Source organism: Tupaia chinensis, unplaced genomic scaffold (genome assembly GCF_000334495.1).
Source record: "Tupaia chinensis unplaced genomic scaffold, TupChi_1.0 Scaffold000671_2, whole genome shotgun sequence".
Classification (NCBI taxonomy): domain Eukaryota; kingdom Metazoa; phylum Chordata; class Mammalia; order Scandentia; family Tupaiidae; genus Tupaia; species Tupaia belangeri.
In genome coordinates, this window is record NW_006160194.1 from 1,026,010 (window position 1) to 1,046,640 (window position 20,631).

Sequence of the window (20,631 nt, forward strand, 5' to 3'; positions counted from 1 at the left end):
CTCTCTGCCCACTTTTTTTTTTTTTGGCCAAAGGGTGCATGTATTTGCTAGAGAAAGACTAGAGCACCAAGAGAGAAAATGGTAAATCATCTTCCATGGGAATGGTCATCCCATAATATCCTCCCCTCTACTTCTCCTTCCCTTCGAGGTTTTAGGCAGAACACATATGTGTCCAGCATATTTTTCAAACCACTAGGTCAGGACTCGAAACACCCAGTCAGCCTTTGTGGGATCCAGCTGCTGCCCTGAGTTGCTTTTTTTTTTTCCTTTTTTTTCCGTTTTGCTATAGAACGTGTGTGTTTGCTGGAGAGAGGTGGGAGGGAATGAGACATCCCCCCTGAAGTATAGGCATGCATGCACATGTTCCCAGTGTGTTTTTCAAGTTGCTGGGTCTGGGACTTGAACCACTTAGTCAGCCATGTGGGACTAAGCCACCTTAATCACTGTGCCCTCTGCTAGTGCAAGTTGTTCCCTTAAATTGGGTTGTTTGTCATTTTGTAGATGGGTTGTATGTTCTGGATAGTAGACCTTCGTCATATGTATGATTTACAAGTATTTCCTCTCATTGTGTAGGATTTCTTTTCACTTTCTTTCCTTTTTTTATTTTATTTTTTGGAGAGATTTTCGCTATATGGTACGTGCGCTCGCCAGACAGACAGAGACATAGAAACAGAAAGCGAGAAATCACCCCCCGGGGGTGATGGTCACGCCGCAGTCCCTTCCCCTCCATTCTCCTCTTCCTCTCGGGATCTTGGGCACGCACGCACACGCGCCCAGCGTCAGTTTTAAGCCACCAGGTCCGGGATGTGAACCGCAGTCAACTACATGGGAGTTCAGCGACATAGCCATTACGGTAACCGCTGGTTCCCACTTTCTTTTCTTTTCTTTTTTTTTTTAAAAAAAGAGAGAGAGATTTAGCTATAGGGCAAAGAGACAGAAGAGAGACAGAACGTGAAAATTTATCCTCTGGGGGATGGCCACACTGCAATCCATCCTCCTCTCTGGATTTTTGGCACACGTGCACACACACATACCTGGCGTGAGTTTCAAGCTGCTGGGTCCAGGACTTAAACTGCCATCAACTGTGTGGGAGTTGAGCAATGTAACCATTACACCATATGCCGGTTCCTCTTCTCACTTTCTTAATAATGTCCTTTGACATACAAATATTTTTTTAAGAGAATTTTGCTATAGGGCATGTGTGCTCACTTGAGAAACAGAAAGAAAGAAAGCAAGAAACCACCCCTCTCCCCCCCAGAGAGTGTGGCCATACCATAATTCTCCATTTTCCTCTTGGGATTTTGGCCATGCATATGCACCCAGTGTGAGTTTCAAGCTGCCGGGTCTGGGAAACGAACTGCAGTCAGCTCTGTGGGAGTCCAGCAATGTAACCATTATGCTATCTGCTGGCCCCAACACACAAGTTTCTAATTTTGATAAATTCTGTATTTTTTTCTTTTGCTGTTCATTCTCTCTCTGTCTCTCTCTCTCTCTCTCTGTCTCTCTCTCTCTCTCTTTTTTTTTTTTCCCCCAAAGAGAGACTTTTGCTACAGGGCACGTATGCTTGCTGGAGAGACAGACAGACAGAAAGTGAGAAATCACTCCTGAGGAGTGATAGCCATGCAGCAATCCTTTCTCCATTCTCTTCTTGGGATTCTGGGCACACGTGCCCACACACATGCGCGTACACACCTGGTGTGAATTTTAAGCCACCAGGTCCGAGACTCGAACTACAGTTGACTTCGTGAGAGTCCAGCAACATAACATTTCTCTGATCCCTTGCTACTCATGCTTTTGATGTCTAAATCTATCAAATCTGATGTTTTATGTCTTAATTTTCTTTTTATAAGTATATTTATAATCCTGCATTTTAGTTTGGAAAGTATTTGCTTTTATAAATAGTGGGTCAGAAGCTAACAGGTTGTGTGGTGGTTAAGATGTTGGACTCCCACGTGACAAATTGCAGTTTGAGTCCTAGACCTGATGGCTTGACCATGCACGTGTGCGTGCATGACCAACATCCCAGGAGGAAAATGGAGGAGAAAGGATCGTGGTGTGGTCATTTTCCCTGAAGGTGCTTTCTCACCTTCATTTTCTTTCTTTTTTTTTTTTTTGAGAGGTTTTTGCTATAGGACACATGCACTCACCAGAAAGACAGAGAGCCAGAAAGTGTGAAATCTCCCCCCAGAGGGGATAGCCACGCCATTATCCATTCTCCTCAGGATCTTGGGCATGCACACACACATACCCGGTGTGAGTTTAAGCCACCAGGTCCAGGACTCGAACCATGGTGGACTACATGGGAGTCCAGCGACATAGCCATTACGCTAACTGCTGGTCCCTCACCTTCATTTTCTTTCTCTCTTTGTCTCTCTCCCTCTGTCTCTGGCAAGTGCACACACCCTATAGCAAATTGAAAAAAAAAAAAAAAATTGGTCAATAAGGTCAGCCCGTGGCCTGGTGGTAATTTGAGCTGGATCCCATGTGGCCATTTGTGTGGTTCAAGTCCCAGACCCCATGACTGAGAAATATGCAAGGTGTATGCATGCCCAAAATCCCAAAAGAAGAGAGAAAGTTGTCAGAGAATTGATTATGTTGTGGACATTCCCCATAAGGGGTGCTTTCTTGCCTCCTTCATCTCTGTCTCTCTCTGGCAAGTACACATATCCTCTGGTAATTTAAAAAACAATAAAATGGTGGATCACACTATTGTTCTGCTTTAATTTAAGCAATTGATAAATTATTACTTTATTGTAGTCAAGCGCTTCAAAGTCACCCTACCATAGCCATTTTAATATTTTTCTGCCGAGAGAGGGTAGAGGTTGTTGTCCTCACCCTTTTCTGAATTTTTGGTCATTTCATGATTTTTTTTAAATAAAGAATTTTTTAATTTAATTTTATTTATTCATTCATTTATTTTAATTTGTCCAGAGAGAGACACATGGGGGTGGTGGGGGTGGAGTGAAAAAGCAAGCCACCAGGTCCAGGACTTGAACCGTGGTTGGCCATGTGGGAGTGTCCAGTGCGTTAAACACCATGCCATCTGCTGGTCCCCATTACTGTTGTTTTTTTTTTTTTTTCTTTTTTTAGGGTAGCTTTATTTATTAAAGCATTATGTATTTAATTTTGTTTATTGTTATTATTTTAATTTGCTACAAGGTGTGTGTGCTGACCAGAGACAGAAAGAGAGAGGAAAAATAAGAAAGCAAGCTATCAGCTCTGGGACTCAAACCGTCGCTAGCTCTGTGGGAGTCCAGCAGCCCAAGTATACCATGCCACCTACTGACCCCAGAGTAGCTTTATTTAAACACTGAGTATTCATGTTATGTAAATTAATTTTTTTTTTCCTCATTGTACTGTACTAGATGGTTTAAGACAAAAACACTCCCCCCCTTGTTTTTAAAACAGAGTAACACAGGATCTGGTGGAATGACACGACGAAATACTTACGTTTGCAGTGAAAGAACTACAGCTGATAGACACTCAGTAATTCAGAATGGCAAAGAAAACAGGTACGAAATTTTACCTGTTTGCAAGAAAATTTATGTTCTTCCCAAGAGAAATGGAAACATGTTACTTACTTCTCAGTTGTTAGAATCAAAATTCAAACAACAGTAAGTATTCTGTGAAGGTAAGTATTTTTTTGATTGCCGATTTTTAGTTAGATGCTAGGATTCCAAATTCTTCATTGCAGACCATCATCCTACTGGCTGGCTGAGTATGATGACTAAAAAGATTGACTTAAACCAGGGAAGCTTCCTAACAGAGGAGTAAGTAATCTGTGATTTCAGTGTAAAAAGAATAAATAGGGAACTGAAGATTATTTGGTACACATTACTAAAGGCTGAAGGTTGGATGTTAAGGATCTGAGTGGGGTCCTTTGGAAGATGTAGAAAGCAAGCTCGGGTGGGTGAGTGGTTGATTAAAGATTACCATTTTGCCGAAAGGTCCAGGTGGCCAGTCTGTAGCATGGTTACCACCTGCCAAAGAAACACACTTGAGAATCTAAGAGAAATGGAAGGTCCAGACTTCTGAATTTTTAGTTTTGTTTTGTCTTTTTTAGAGAGAGATTTGCAACAGGGCATGCATGGTTGCCAGATGGACAGAGACAGAAAGTGAGAAATCACCCCCAAGTGGGGATGGCGACACCACAGTCCCTTCTTCTCCAGTCTGCTCTTCGGATTATGGACATGCATGCACGTATGTCTGGCATGAGTTTTGAACAGTGGTCAACTAAGTGAGAGCCCAGCACCTTATCCACTGTGCCACCTGCTGGCCCCTTTCTGAGTGTTTTTAATGTGGTTCAGGGGCAAGTATACTTAGAATGAGTGTGATTTAAAGTGCTAATAAAATAATATATTAGTAAGAGCATCACATAATGCAGACAGCTTTCTTGGGGGTCATGAAATAAGGAAATGAATAGTCAGTAAAGTAGCATTAAGTAAGTCCAAAGACCATGAGGTAAAGTTAGTTTGGGGGAGTGAAAAAAGAGACAAGTTGGGGTTTTAGGGAATAGTTAAATATATTCTATATAGAACAAATTCCTCGGACTGGTGTAGATTTTCCTTTATTTTTGGAAGAGTCATATATAAATTATTGGGTCATCAGAAAACTCTTGACATATTTTTCTGCTTTTCTGTGCAAAAATGTTTCATGACTTTTCCAACAACCCAGTAAATTCAAACTGATGAGATTGAGTCAAAGTAAGTCTTGGATTTTTATGGTAAGAATCTCTAAAAATAAATTCATATCATCTTTTGTTGTTCCCTGGCCTCCTGATTTGAAATATTTTTTGGTCATGTCTGGGATCAAAATTGCTTTTTGTCCTATGAAACTTACTTTCTGAAATTGCATTTCATGGTTTCCAGCTCCTGTCTTATTTTTAAAAAATAAAGAATTATTTTATTTAACTTTAATTACTTAGTATTTGTCCAGCGCCCTTAACCACTATGCTACTTGCCAGCCCCAAATAATTATTCTGTTTATTTATTTATTTATTTATTTATTTTTATTTGATGAGAGGGAGAGAGAGAAAGTGAGAAAGCAAGCCACCAGATCCAGGACTCAAACCACAGTCTACCATGTGGGAGTCCAGTGCCCTTAACCACAATGCCACTCTACCAACCCAGACCCTGTCTTAAAAAGAAAAAGGCTCTGGACTTTCACATGGCTGACAGATTCTGAGTCCTGAACCCTGCAGCTTGAAACTCATGCCAGGTGCTGCATGTACTTGTGTGCCCAAAATCCCAAGAAGAGAATGGAGAAGAAAGGATTTCGACGTGGCCATCCTCCCTGGGGAGTGATTTCTTGCTTGCTGTCCCTCTGTGTCTTTCTGGTGACCACATGCACCCTATAGCAAAAACCTCTCAAAAAAACAAAAAAAGGAAAGAAAGAAAGAAAGAAAAGAAACCCTGTAATACATTAGCTAACAACTCCCTATTCCCTAACCTTCCCTACCTGTAGTAGCCACTTTTTTTTTTATAATTATTTAATTGTGTTTATTCATTCTTTTTATATTTTTTTCATTTTTAATTTTTTTATTTGACCAAAGAGAGAGAGAGAGAAAGTGAGAAAGCAAGCCACCAGGTCCGGGATTCAAACCGTGGTCGACGATGTGGGAGTGTCCAGCACCTTAACTACCACACCACCTGCTGGTCCTAATAGCCACTATTCTACCCTTTCTTATAACCACCAACTTTTTAGTTCCCATAAATGAGCAAGAGCATGTGTTACTTTTCTTTCTGTGCCTGGCTTATTTCAATATAATGTCTTTCAGACTCTCTTGCTTCAAATTACAGGATTTCATTCTTTTTTATTTTTTATTTAACTTTATTATTATTTAACTTTATTATTATTCATACATTAAATTGCTATACATCATTTAGATTGTGAAGAGACTTTACCCAGCATGATATACACCTCAGTCCAGCCCAGTTGAGACCACCATACACATCCTCATCAACAGATAATAAACCTTATCTGTGTCCCACAAGTGTCTTACCTCTCCATCCCCCCCAATTTCCTTCACGCTTCCCCTCTCACTCTTTCTACTTTGTCTCTAGTGTCCATTACAATTTTTAATACTTTTATGTTCTCCAGTCTTTCTATCTCTACCATAGAGTGCAGACAGTCGGTATATGTTAAGTGGAGACATGCAATCTCTCTCTTTCATATCCTGCCTTGCTCCACTCAGCAACAAATCTTACATATTAGTCCACTTTTTTTTGGGGGGGGGGTGGAGAGATTTTCACTGTAGGGCGCGTGCGCTCGCCAGACAGACAGAGAGAGACATAGAGACAGAAAGCGAGAAATCACCCCCCAGGGGGGATGGTCACGCTGCAATCCCTTCTCCATTCTCCTCTCGGGATCTTGGGCACGCACGCACACGCGCCCGGCGTGAGTTTTAAGCCACCGGGTCTGGGACACGAACCGCGGTCGACTACGTGGGAGTCCAGCGACATAGCCATTACGCTAACTGCTGGTTCCCATTAGTCCACTTTTTCATTCCTTTTAATGGCTAAACAATTTTCCATTGTGTGTGTGTGTGTGTGTCTCATATTTTCTTTATCCATTCTTCTGTTGATAAAAACTTAGGTTGATCCCATATCATGTCAGATTTTTCTTTTTGAGATTTTTGCTATAGTGCATATGTGCCCACTAGAGAGACAGAAACCCAGAAAGCTAGAAATCACATACACACACACACACACACACACACACACATACACAAACACACACACACACACCAGGGGGATAGCCATACCACAGTCCCTTTTCCTCCATTCTCCTCTTGGTATTTTGGGCACACACGCACACGCACCTGGCATGAATTTCAAGCCAACGGGTCCAGGACTCAAACTGTGGTTGATGATGTGTGAGTTCAGCACCTTGAGCACTACGCCACCTTCTGGCCCCCATATTTAGGCTATCGCAAATACCACTACAAAAAAAAACATAGGAGTGCAGGTACTGCCTCAGCATATTGATTTTCTTTTTCTTTTTTTTTTTTTTTTAAATTGTATAGGCAGTAGTAGTGGGATTACTGGGTCATAAGGTAGTTCTATTTTTATCTTTTTAAGGCAACTTTATACTGTTTTTCATAATGGCTGTACTAGTTTTTATTCTCACCAAGAATGTATTAAGAGTTTCCCTTTCTCTGCATGCATGCCAGCATTTTTTGTATCTTTGATAACAGACATCCTAACTATAGTGAAGTGGTATCTCATTGTGGTTTTGATTTGCATTTCCCTTATGATTAGTGATGTTAAGCATTGTTTTCATAAACTATTTGGCTATTTGTATGTTTTCTTTGGAAAGATGTCTATTCAAATCATTTGCCCAATTTTTTTTACTCCCATTATTTAGGTTTTTGTCATAGGATGTTTGCACTTGCGGGAGAGAGCCAGAGAAAGGGAAAGTGAGAAATCACTCCAGGAGGGGTGATTTGTATTGTCAAACTACAATCCATTCTCTTCTTGGGATTTTGGGCATACATGCACATGGGCCACCATGATTCTCAAGCCACTAGGTCTGGGTTTTGAACTACAGTCGACCATGTGGGAATCCAGAACCTTAACTACATCCTAATCCCTTGTTGGATGAATAATGTTTTCTCCCATTCTGTAGGTTGTCTTTTTATGCTGTTGATTGTTTCCTTTGCTGTGAAGAAGCTTTTTTTTTTTTTTTTTTTTTTTTTTTGAGAGAGAGAGAGCTTTTCGCTATAGGGCGCGTGCGCTCGCCAGACAGACAGAGAGAGACATAAAGACAGAAAGCGAGAAATCACCCCCCAGGGGGGATGGTCACGCCGCAATCCCTTCTCCTCCATTCTCCTCTCAGGATCATGGGCACGCACGCACACGCGCCCGGCGTGAGTTTTAAGCCACCGGGTCCGGGCCGCGAACCGCGGTCGACTACGTGGGAGTCCAGCGACATAGCCATTACGCTAACTGCTGGTTCCCCTGTGAAGAAGCTTTTTCATCTGATATAATCCCACTTGTTTATTTTTGCTTTAGTTACCTATGCTTTTGAGGTCTTGACTTAAAGACATCTTTGGCCCGACCATGTCCTGAAGCATTTTCTCTATGTTTTCTTTCAGAATTTTTATAGTTTAAGGGTTTACATTTAAGACTTTAATCCAGGGAACCAGCAGTTAGCGTAATGGCTATGTCGCTGGATTACCACGTAGTCGACCGCAGTTTGCGTCCCTGACCCAGTGGCTTAAAACTCACGCCGGGCATGTGTGTGTGCGTGCCCAAGATCCCAAGAGGAGAATGGAGGAGAAGGGATTGCGGCGTGACCATCCCCCCTGGGGGCGATTTCTCACTTTCTGTCTCTATGTCTCTCTCTGTCTGGCGAGCACACGCACCCTATAGTGAAAAATCTCTCAAAAAAAAAAAAAAAAAGACTTTAATCCAATTTGGGTTGATTTTTGTTTATGGTGAAAAAGAGAGATCTAGGGGACCAGCAGTTAGCATAATGGCTATGTCGCTGGATTACCACGTAGTCGACCGCAGTTTGCGTCCCTGACCCAGTGGCTTAAAACTCACGCCGGGCATGTGTGTGTGCGTGCCCAAGATCCCGAGAGGAGAATAGAGGAGAAGGGATTGGGGCATGGCCATCCCCTCAGGGGTAATTTCTTGCCTTCTGTCTCTCTGTCTCTGTCTGTCTGGCAAGCACACGTGCCCTATAGCAAAAACCTCTCAAAAAAAAAAAAAAGAGAGATGTGACCAGCAGGTGACATGGTGGTTAAGGTACTGGACACTCCCACATGGCCAACCAGGGTTCAAGTCCTGGACCTGGAGGCTTCCTTTCTCCCTTTCTCTCTCTCTCTCTCTTTCTGTGTTTCTCTCTGGTCAAATTAAAATAAATGAATGAATAAATAAAAATAAATAAATAATTTTTTAAAAAAAGAGAGAGAGAGGTCTAGTTTTATTTTTCTACAAGTATTAGGTCATCAGGAAAGTAATGATGTATTTTTGTGATTTTTCCATGCAAAACTGTGTCATGACTTTGCTGATGACCCAATAGAATATCCAGTTTCCCAGCGCTATTTGTTGAAGAGACTGTTTCTTTCCCCAGTAAATGTTCTTGGCGCATTTTTTGAAAATTAATTGGTTATGGGGCCAGCAGTTAACGTAATGGCTATGTTGCTGGACTCCCATATAGTTGACCACGGTTCAATTCTTAGACCCAGTGACTTAAAACTCACACTGGGCCGCATGTGTGTGTGTGTGCCCAAGATACTGAGAGGAGAATGGAGGAGAACTGATTGTGGCGTGGCCATCCCCCTGGGGGTTGATTCTAACCTTCTTTCTCTCTGTCTCTGTCTGTCCTGATGAGCGCACGCGCTCGATAACAAAAACCTCTTAAAAAAAAGAAAAAGAAAAAGAAAATTTATTGGTTGTATATAATACAGATTTACTCTGAGTCATTTATTCTCTTTTATTGGACTATGTGTGTATTTTTATGCTGGAACCATGTTTTGGTTACTATAGATTTAGAAGATTTTTGTTTTTGTTTTTAAGAGGTTTTTGCTATAGGGCGCATGCACTCGCCAGACAGAGAGAGACAGAGAGACAGAAAGCGAGAAATCACCCCCCAGGGGGGATGGCCACGCCACAATCTCTTCTCCTCCATTCTCCTCTCGGGATCGTGGACACGCACACACACACACACACCCAGCATGAGTTTTGAGCCACCAGGTCCAGGACGCGAACCACGGTCGACTCCATGGGAGTCCAGCGACATAGCCATTACGCTAACCGCTGGTGCCGATTTAGAAGATATTTTGAAATCCAGTAGTTTGATGTCTCTAGCTTTTATTCTTTTTGCTTAGGATCATTTTGGCTATTTGAGATCTTTTTTGATTCCATACAAATTGTATGACTTTCCCCCCCCTGTGTAACATGTCATTGGTATTTTGAAAAGTAAAACATTAAATTTGTAGATCACCATGGACATTTTAATAATATAGATTCTTTCAAGATCAGGAGATGGCATAATAGCTACATCACTGGACTCCCATATAGTCGACCATGGTTTGAGTCTCGGACCTGGTGGCTTAAACTCACACCAAGCACGTGTGTGTGCGTGCCCAAGATCCCAAGAAGAGAAAAGAAGAGAAGGGATTGAGGCATGGCCAACCCCCTGGGAGGTGATAAGATTCTTTCAAATTTTATTTCTAGTTATTTTGTAGATTTTTGAATGATTGCTTTCTTTATTTCTCACCTGGTTTGTTATTGGTGTATATAAATTCTATTGATTTGGGTTAGTAGGTGGCATGGTGGTTGAGGTGCAGGACTCTCACATGGTCAGTTGGGGTTCAAGTCCCAGACCTGGCAGCTTGAGAGTCACACCAGATGCATGTGCATGTGTACCCAAAATCCCAAGAGGAGAATGAAGGAGGGCTTGTGGTGTGTCCATCTCACTGGGAGATGATTTTTCACTTTCCCTCTCTCTGTCTCTGTCTCTCTGGCGAGCATGTGTGCCCCACAGCAAAAACCTAAAAACAAAACAAAACAAAACAAAAAAATGCTATTCATTTTTGTATCCTGAAACCATGAATATATTACTTCTAAGAGTTTTTTTGGTGGATGCTTTAGTTTTCTCTATAAAATCTTGTCATCAGACATGAATGATTTAACTTTGCTCCTTTCCAGTTTGTATGACCTTTATTTCTTTCTCTTCTCTAATTGCTCTGGCAAGGACTTCCGTAACTCTGTTGAGAAGGAATGGTAAAGTGGGTCTCCTTGTTTTGTTCTAGTTCTCAGAGGGAAAACTTGCAACTTTTCCTCTTTCAGTATGATGTTAGTCATGGGTTTGCCACGTATGACTTTATTGTGTTAAGGTATGTTCCATCTGCACTAATTTATTGTGGATTTTTATCATGCTAAGGTACTGAATTTTGCCAAATGCTCTTTATTCACCTACTGAAATAATCCTAGGCTTTTTGTCTATCATTCTGTTAATGTGCTGTATCGAGATCTATTTGTATATGTTGAATCATCCTTGTATCTACAAAATAAATCCTACTTGGTTATGGTGTATAATCTATTTTTATGTTTTGTTTTGTTTTTCTTTTATTTTAAATACCAGAGGGCACATGCATGCATTAGCGATTCCCTGTGGGACCCAGTTTCAAACTGGTTACACCATGCAGCATCTTGCTCTCCTTACTCTGCATTTGATTGCTGTGCTATTGAGACAGCCCATCTTTTTGGTGTCCTGTTGTATTCAGTTTTGCTAGTGTTTTATTAAGGATTTTTGCATCTGTGTTCTTCAGAATGTTCTGAGATAAGGCCATGTAAGGAGAATCACCCCTCAAGTACGGGAGGTGCTAAAAGTCCCAAGAATGAGGTGTACAAAACAAGCTTAACAGCAAGATTTATTGGGAACTTCCTTACAGCAGTATCTTAGGCAGCAGGAAGGTGAGTAGATCTCTGCACTCAATTGGGAAGTTTATTATACTGATAGGCAGAGTTTTGTAGTTTATTCAGATCAGAGGTTATGGTATATGTGCAAAGGGATTTGTATCATGATTGATAATTGGGAATACACTACCTCCAAGCACAATTAATAGATTTATCAGACTGGGATTTGGGCATGAGCCTGACTGGTATGCAGTCCAACTTAATAGGGCAGTACAACATTCAGCGTAGCATGGTGGAGTAGCACATAGGATAGTCAGTCTGGCTCCATGCACAGGAATATTGGTCTATAGTTTTTTGTTGTTGTTGTTGTTTTCTTGTCTGGTTTTGGTATTAGATAATGCTTGCTTTGTAGAACAAGTTTGGACTGATTCCTACTCCTTGAATAATTTGGAATTGTTTGTGAAAAGTTGATATCGGTTATTCTTTAAAAGTTTTATAGAATTTAGTTCAAACCACACTGGTGCATTGTAAGATGACTAGGGCCACCTGGAAGGCATGGATTCAATTCCCAGCGACTTAGAGAAACTGGGGCAGGAGAATTGTGAGCTTGAGGCTGGTTTGGGCAACATTGCAAGACCCTGTCTGAAAAAGACCTGGGCATACATATGCCTTTAGTCCCACCTGGGAGGCTAAGGCAGGAGGATTAAGACACAGTGAAAACCCTATCTATTAAAAAAAAAATTTTTGTTTTGTTTTGTTTTGTTTTTTTCAGCACAAGTGAGAACATGCACATGCAGGAGGAGGAATGAGAGAGAAAAATTTTTGACAGAATCTCACCTCATCCACTGCCCCAAACCTCACAGTTAGCTGGGGTCACAGTTATATTCCTCTGTACTCATTTCATTTAAGCTGGCCTGGAATCCGAACCTGGGCCTTCCCTGTGGACCCAGCCTTATACTACTACTTGCACCACCCTCTGCATCCTTTCTGGCCTGTAGGATTTCTGTTGAGAAATATGTAGTTAGTTTAATAGGAGTTCCCTTATGTGTGATTTGACACTTTTTTATTACTGTTTTTGGAATGATTTCTTGGTCTTTTGACAATTTAACTATAATATGCCTTAGAGAGAATCTTTTTGGGGTGAATTTATTTGGGAGCCTTTGAGTTTCCTGAATCTAAATGTCCATATCTTTCCAAGACTTTGGAATTTTTCAGCTATTATTTTATGGAATAACTTTTCTATGTATCTTACTGTCTCTTGTCTAGAACTCTGAAAATGCAAATATTTCTCCACTTAGTGGTATCCCATGAAGCTCAGAGGGTTTATTTTTTTTTTTCCATTTAAAAAAATACTTTTTTTTTTTGGAGAGAAATTGTTGCTATAGGGTGCATACACTTGCCAGAGAAACAGAAAGCAAGAAATCACACACACACACACACACACACACACACACACACACACACACACCTGGGGGGATGGGGATTGCTACTCTACAATCCCTTCTCCACTGTCCTCTCAGGATTTTGGGCACATACACCTAGAGTGAGTTTCAAGCTTCCAGGTCCAAGACTTGAACTGTGGTTGGCCATGTGGGAGTCCAGCAATGTAACCTTTACGCCATCTGCTGTTCCCTCCCCCCCTTTTTTTAGGGTTTTTTGTTTGTTTGTTTGTTTTTGTTTTTTTGATGGGTACAGGATGTGTATGCTCACCAGAGAGAGAAAGAAAGGGCAAGTGAGAAAGTATTCCCAGAGCGGTGGCTACACTGGAATCCTTACTTTCTCCTCAGTACTCTTAGAATATTGGGCATGCATGCACATGTGCCCAGCATGTTTTTAAAGGTGCTAGTCCAGGAAAAAACATGTGGGACCCAGCCACCTTAACCACTATGCCACTGGCTAGCCAGTTCTTTATATTATTTTTATTTTATTTTTAGAGAAACTTTTGCTATAAGGCATGTGTGCTTGCCAGAGAGACAGAAAACAAGAAATCACTGCTCAGAGAGTATGGCCACACCCCAAGTCCCTTCTTCTCCATTCTCCTCTTGGTATTTTGGCCACACATACACACATGCCCAGCATGAGTTTTAAGCCACTGAGTCTGGGAGTCCAACCACAGTTGACTATGTGGGAGTCCAGCAACATAAGCATTACATCATCAGCTGGTCCTGCTGATTCTTTTATTTTTCAAAAGGAATTATTTATTTAATTTTATTTATTCATTAATTTATTTTAATTTGACCAGAGAGAGACACAGAGAGAGAAAGTGAGAAAGCAAGTCACCAGGTCCAGGCCTCGAACTGTGGTCGGACATGTGGGAGTGTCAAGTGCCTTAAACACCATGCCACCTGCTGGTCTCCATCTTATTTTATTTATGTCTGTCTGTCTATCTGAGTGGGTTATTTCAAAAGATCTGTTTTCGAGTTTAGAAATTCTTCTGCTTAATTATATCTGTTGTTGAAGTTCTTGATATATTTTTTATTTTTTCCATTAAATTTTTCAGCTTCAAGATTTGTGTTTGGTTCCTTTTTATGATTTCTACCTCTTTGTTGAATTTTTCATTCAGATCATGAATTGTTTTCCTGATCTAACTGAACTGTCTATCTGTATTCTCTTATATCTGACTTAATTTCCTTATCATCATTATTTTGAACTCTTTTTCAGTCATTTCATAGGTGTTCTTCTTTGGAATCTTTAGCCAGAGAATTCTTGGTGTCCCATTTCCTTGCTTTTTTATGTTTCTTGTATTTCTATATTGACATTTATACATCTGGTTGGACATTTGCCTCTACTAATTGTATCAGATGCCGTTCATAGTGAATAACTTTCTCTTGTCGACAAGACTCTCAGATTTAGTTAGGTAGGGTGGGTTGGCTTAAGTTTTAGGTAGGCATAGTGGTATAGTATCTATGTGGTTTCTTCAGTTATTATCAGCATCAGTGGTACTTCAAAGTGATAGGTACTGGGACCAGCAGTTAGTGTAATGGCTATGTCGCTGGACTCCCACGTGGTCGACCGCAGTTCGAGTCCCGGACCCAGCGACTTAAACTCACGCTGGGCACATGTGCGTGTGTGCCCAAGATCCCAAGAGGAGAATGGAGGAGAAGGGATTGCGGCGTGGCCATCCCCCCTGGGGGGTGATTTCTCGCTTTCTGTCTCTATGTCTCTCTCTCTGTCTGGTGAGCACACGTGCCCTATAGCAAAAACCTCTCCAAAAAAAATAATTATTCATTCTAATGTTATTTATTCATTCATTTATTTTAATTTGACCAGAGAGAGTGCAAGTGAGAAAGGAAGCCACCAGGTCCGGGACTCAAACTGTGGTGGGACATGTGGGAGTGTCCAGTGCTTCAACCACCACGCCACCTGCTGTCCCCATATACCAGGCTTCTTTTTAACTTTGGGATGTGTGATTCTTTGAGATGCAGAGTCAGACTTTATAAGGTGTTAAGACCAAGATCTGTTATGTGCTCGCCCTTCTGTCTATGTGTGCATCTGCATACCCAGGTACACACACATGTGCTCATTTCTTATTCTATTTGATTCACTCTTTGGAAATAGTTTTAAGACATCTTTAGTCTCTTTGGAGTCATTGATCTTCTGGATTCCTTTCCATATACCATTCTCATTGAGGCTGACTGTTTCTTGTTCTGACCCGGCTTTTTTTTTTTTTTTTTTGGTAGATATATAGCAAAGGGGCAGTTTATTAAAAGAGAGGGAAAGGAAAACAGAACTGCCAAAGGAGGGATCTCAGAAAATGAGTTGCCCAGGCCTGGACCTTACTGCTTCTCTTAGCATTTATCCTTGCACCTTTTTGAAGGTGTTATCTTTCTCTTTTCCATCAAACTCTGAAAGACAGGTCCCGTGGGACCAGCAGATGGTATAATGGTTAGTTACATCACTGGACTCCCATCTGGCCAACTGTGATTCAAGTCCCAGACCCAGTGACTTGAAACTCATGCCAGGCACATGTGCGTTTGTGTCCCAAGAAGAGGATGGAGGAGAAGGGATTATGGTGTGGAGGGTGATTTCTCACTTTCTGTGTCTATCTCTCTGGCAAGCACATGCAAAAAAAATCTCAAGTCAAAAAAAAAAAACCAAACTAAAAAGACAGGGCCTGCTGTTTTTTTGTTTGTTTCATAGAGGTTTTTGCTGTAGGGTGCATGTGCTTGCCAGAGAGACAGAAAGCGAGAAAGCACCTCCCTGGGGGGATGATCACATCACAGTCCTTTCTCCTCCATTCTCCTCTTGGAATTTTGGGCACACATGCACACACACATATCCACCCTGAGTTTTAAGCCACTAAATCCAGGACTCAAACCACAGTTGATTAGTTGATTACATGGGAGTCCAGCAATGTAACCATTATACCATTTGCTAGTCCCAGGGCCTGCAGTTTTTAGTTTTTTGTTTAACATTTATTTATTTATCTACTTATTTGTTGTGATTTTCAAGCTACTAGGTTCAGGACTGAGACTGCAGTCAACCATGTGGGAATCCAGTGACCTTAACCACCATTCCTCCTGTTGGCTCCTGTGCAGCTTTTTTTTTTTTTTTTTTACTGAACATTCATTGGTAAATTTACATAGAAGACAACACCATGCATGGTACCAGAAACAAATGAAATGAGGACAGCTGTGCTAGTGCTGTGACTTACAATAAAAACAACACTCGTTCCATGTTCTGTGTCAAATTTCTATGAGACACAAGTATTCTGAACATGATTACCTTCTAAACTCACCACAAATGTATGAATAAGGAAACTACAGAGAGAAATTCTAAAATGGCTATAACAGATTTCAATTTTGATTTAAACAACACTTATTCAGAGAAAAACATTGGAAAAACTTAAAGTTCCAGGCTCTCAAGTGTCAACTGTGACGTGTTTTAATGAGCTATGCCAATTACTGTCATTACTCTTGTTTTGTCTTTTGGGTTTTTTTTTGTTTTTTTTTTTTTCTAATAAGTTAGGACAGCCCAACAATTGGAAAATATTTTTAAGGCTTTCAAGAGAAAGAAATCCTGGGACCAGCAGTTGGCGTAATGGCTATGTCACTAGACTCCCATGTAGTTGAGTCGACTGCAGTTCGAGTCCCGGACTCGGAGTCTTAAACTCACGCCATGCGCATGTGCGTGCATGCCCAAGATCCTGAGAGGACAAGGGACTGCAGCATGGCCATCCCCCCTGGGCGGTGACTTTTCACTTTCTATGTCTCTCTCTGTCTTTCTGGTGAGCGCACGTGCCCTATAGCAAAAACCTCTCAAAAAAAAAAAAGAGAGAGAGAGAGAGAGAAAGAAAGCCTAACAAGCTCGCTACAGATCAGTTTTTGATCAATGTCCATTACACTCTTTTTAACTCCATGGTAGTGGAAAAATATGGAACGCTTCACAAGTTTGCATGTCATCCTTGCGCAGGGGCCATGCTAATCTCTATTCCGTTCCAATTTTAGTATATGTGCTGCTGAAGCGAGCACTCCTATGCAGTTTTAATAATATCTGATTTTTCTTTGTCTATCTTATAAGTGCATTGAAAAACTGGAAAATTATTGGATTTGAGGGCTGAACTAGTGGTCATATTTTTTGCATTTAGCTAATCTTCTCTACCTTAATAAAACTGTTGCCTGAATCTTCATTTGGACGTACTTAAGCCTTCTGTCTGCACAGATGGTTTCTTTTTTTTTTTTTTCTTTTCTTTTAATTTACACTGTTTTTTGAAAGGCTTTTGCTATAGGGCACATACACTCGCCAGAGAGAGAGATAGGGAGAAATCACTGCCCCAGAGGGATGACCACGCCACAATCCTTTCTCCTCCATTCTATCTCTTGAGGTTTTGGGCATGCACACACATGCCTGGCATGAGTTTAAACCACTGGGTCTGGGACTCAAACTGCAGATGACTACAGCGAGTCCAGTGACGTAACCATTACACCATCTGCTAGCTAGTCCCCATACTGTTTTATATTAAGGCAACATTTGTGTTAAGCTTTTTTTCCCCCCTTAAGAATTATTTATTTTATGTGTTTTTATTTATTTATATATTTAAAAAAATTTTTTAGGATTATTTATTTAATTTAATTTATTCATTCATTTATTTCAATTTGACCAGAGAGAGAAAAAGTGAGAAAGCAAGCCACCAGGTCCAGGACTTGAACCATGGTCGGCCATGTGGGAATGTCTAGCACTTAACCACCACTCCACCTGCTAGTCCCATTTATTTATATTTTAAATTCAACCAGGACTCGAGCCACTGTCTGCCATGGGTCCAGCACCTAAACCACCGTGCCACCTGTCAGCCCCCACAAATGACTTCTTAGGCAGATTGTTGCTTTTTTCTTCTCCTCTCCCAACTACATATTTTATTCCTTCATTAGTTTAAAATATTAGGGAGTTACAAGATGTCTGTCAGATCTATGATAAATTTTGAAACAAGTACATTAAGTTCCATTTTTACCCTTAAATGTGTTGGACTTTTTTCTTGCATATGCAAATATTTATGTAAATTACAGCCTGAAAATTATTGTGGCTGGTAAAAACTGTGTGCATATTTATGCCAAAGCCTACCCTGTCTTGAGACTTTTCTACTTCAGACTTTTTTTTTTTTTTTTTAAGGTTTTTGCCATAGGATGCATACTCTCACCTGAGATAGACAAACAGAAAAGTGAGAAAGCAGCCCCCCACTCCGGGTCACACTGCAATTCCTCTCCTCCATTGTCCTCTCAGGATTTTGGGCATGCATGCACACATGCCTGGCATGGTTTTGAGCCATTGGATCTGAGACTCGAACTGCAATTAGCCATGTGGGAGTCCAACACCTTAACCAGCATACTACCTGTTAACCCCTAGACTCTTACTCTTAACATAGAGTGATGTTTGAAAGGTGCACCAAATGCCAGTTGCACAGTTTGAATCCTGGGCCCAGCAGCTTGAAAAGTACACCAGCTGCACGTGGGCACACCCAGAGCCCTGAAAGAAGGACCAGAGAAGTGTGTCTACCACACGGGGCATCCTCACTTCCCTATGTCTCTCTCTCTGGCAAGTGCACTTGCCCTCTAGCAAATTGTTTCTTAAAAAGTAGAAGAAAATAAGTGCCCACACTTTCAGGAGGTGAGAGTATCATTTAAACTTTCACAATAACCAACTTGATGAACTTTCAGAATACGTAGCTCATTGTTGTTATAAATGGGATTTTTGTGAATTTGATTATATGAACTTGAAATCAGCAGGCATTTACTGAGTTTATCATTTCCCAAACCAAGGTGTGAAGCATTACTATAGAGGACAGGAAAGTCTGTTTTGTTACTTGCTTTCTAGAACTGATGATGTAACATGGATCCAATTTCTCTCTCTCTTTTTTTTAAGAATTATTTTATTCAACTTTATTTATTTATCTCAATTTGACTGGAGAGAGACGGGCGATGGGGGGCGGGGAATGAGACAGCAAGTCGCCAAGTCTGGGTTTTCAAACCGTGGTTGGCCATGTGGGAATCCAGTGCCCTTAATCACACCACCTGCTGGCCCCCAACATGGATCCAGTTTCAAAAGATAATTCATTTAGGGACCAGCAGATAGTGTAATGTTACATCACTATACTCCCACATGGTTGACCATGGTTCAAGTCCCAGATCCAGAGGCTTAAAATTCATGCCAGGTGCGCGTGTGCCCAAAATCTCAAGAGGAGAATGGTGGAGTAGGGGTTGTGGTGTGGCCATTCCCCCTGGGGGGTTATTTCTTGCTCTCTGTCTCTAAAATCTATCTTTAAAATAAATTAAAAAATAATAATAATAATTCATTTAATTGCCTTTAAAATTAGAATGTCAGAGGCCAGGAGGTGGCATAGTGGTTAATGCACTGGATCCCACATGGCCAACTGCAATTCGAGTCTCATATGTGGCAACTTGAAAATCATACCAGGCACATAAATGTGCGTGCTCTAAAATCCCTAGAGGAGAATGAAGAAGGGGTTCGGGCATGGTTATCCCCCAGAGGGCGATATCGCTCGCTCTCTCGCTCTCTCTCTTTCTCTTTCTCTCTCTTTCTTTCTGGCAAGGGCATATACCCAGTAGCAAAAACTAAAAAACAAAAACAAAACCCAGAAAGGACTCTTAGTACATACAACCAGAGAAGCCCAGGCCTAGGGTCACAAGCAGAAGCCCTGGGGTCGTTCCCTTATGGGTCTGGCTCTGGCTTTCTCTTACCCTGTTCCTGACCCAGGTAGCTGAGAAAGGTCCACCACAGACTCAGTTTCATCTGAAACCCTGGAACCTAGATCACTTCCCTCAGCGCACAGTTTATGTAGTGCTGCCACAGGGGAAGAGTGAGTGACAAGCAGCAAGAAACAACTATAAGTAAAACTTTCTCTTTATAAGGCATTTACTTCCAGTTCTTGGACTATGTGGAGCTACTCTCCTAAGGCGGTGCAGACTTCTCAAACAAAAATGCAAGGACAGGGGCTAGCAGGTGGCAAAGTGGTTAAAGCACTGGACTCCCACATGGCCAATTGTGGTTCGAGTCTTGGACCTGATGGCTTGAAACTCACGCCAGGCACGTGTGTATGTTTGTCTGTGTGTGTCCAAAATCCCAAGGGGAGAATGGAGAAGGGATTGTGATGTAGCCATACCCCCTGGTGGGTGATTTCTCACTTTCTCCATCTCTCGTCTCTCTAGCGAGGACATGCACTCTATAGCAAAAATCTCTTTAAAAATAAAAAAAGGCAAGTACAAACAGCTTTTCTTGAGCATTCTGTTTTAGAGACCTGTCTTCCCCTATTGGGCTATCAGAATTCCAGCTGCTAATTGCTTAACCTGTTCTGTTAAGGTAACATTTATTGAGTGTCTGCCCTGCGTGAAGCTTTCTGCTGATTCTGGAGACAAATTGAGATCACAGACTGTCCTTTCAGGGGGCTCCAGCAGGGAAGGGCCCTAGCAGTGATTGTATGTATATATGAAGACACAGGAACAAGGGATTGAATTCTTGGGGGAGAGAGTCAGAGAAGACTTCATGGAGAAGGTGACCTCTGAGTTGAATTTTGAAGAGTGAGTAGAAAGATGCCAGCTCTCTAGGCAAAGAATGGTTCTTTGAACCTGTGCTTGACCCATGTGTTGCTCATCCTCAAGGAAGCCCTGGTCTTGGAGAGATGGCAAGAACCTGAGGACATATGGCTTGAGTGCCAGGGCAAGGAAGTGGAATTGTATTAGGTTACAGACAGACAAGTGGCAAGGTCAGGTTGTATCCTAGGAAGCTCCAGCTATATGATACCAGTTGGTCT

General features: G+C 41.4%; 1 protein-coding gene and 1 non-coding gene across 7 annotated transcripts in view; one reads left to right on the top strand and one right to left on the bottom strand.

Moving 5' to 3' along the window:
• The window catches only part of MARK3 (microtubule affinity regulating kinase 3), a 159,363-nt gene that overhangs the window by 115,316 nt on the left and 23,416 nt on the right, over nucleotides 1-20,631 (top strand). For all 6 annotated transcript variants that reach the window (XM_006160041.3, XM_006160042.3, XM_006160043.3 and 3 more), the window contains exon 14: nucleotides 3,409-3,512. In XM_006160041.3, the coding sequence (XP_006160103.1) occupies nucleotides 3,409-3,512 (104 nt within the window). The remainder of the gene's footprint in view (nucleotides 1-3,408; nucleotides 3,513-20,631) is intronic.
• Nucleotides 16,737-16,840, bottom strand: LOC114009963 (U6 spliceosomal RNA). The gene has a single exon (XR_003551362.1). It is a non-coding gene; the product is annotated as a U6 spliceosomal RNA (small nuclear RNA).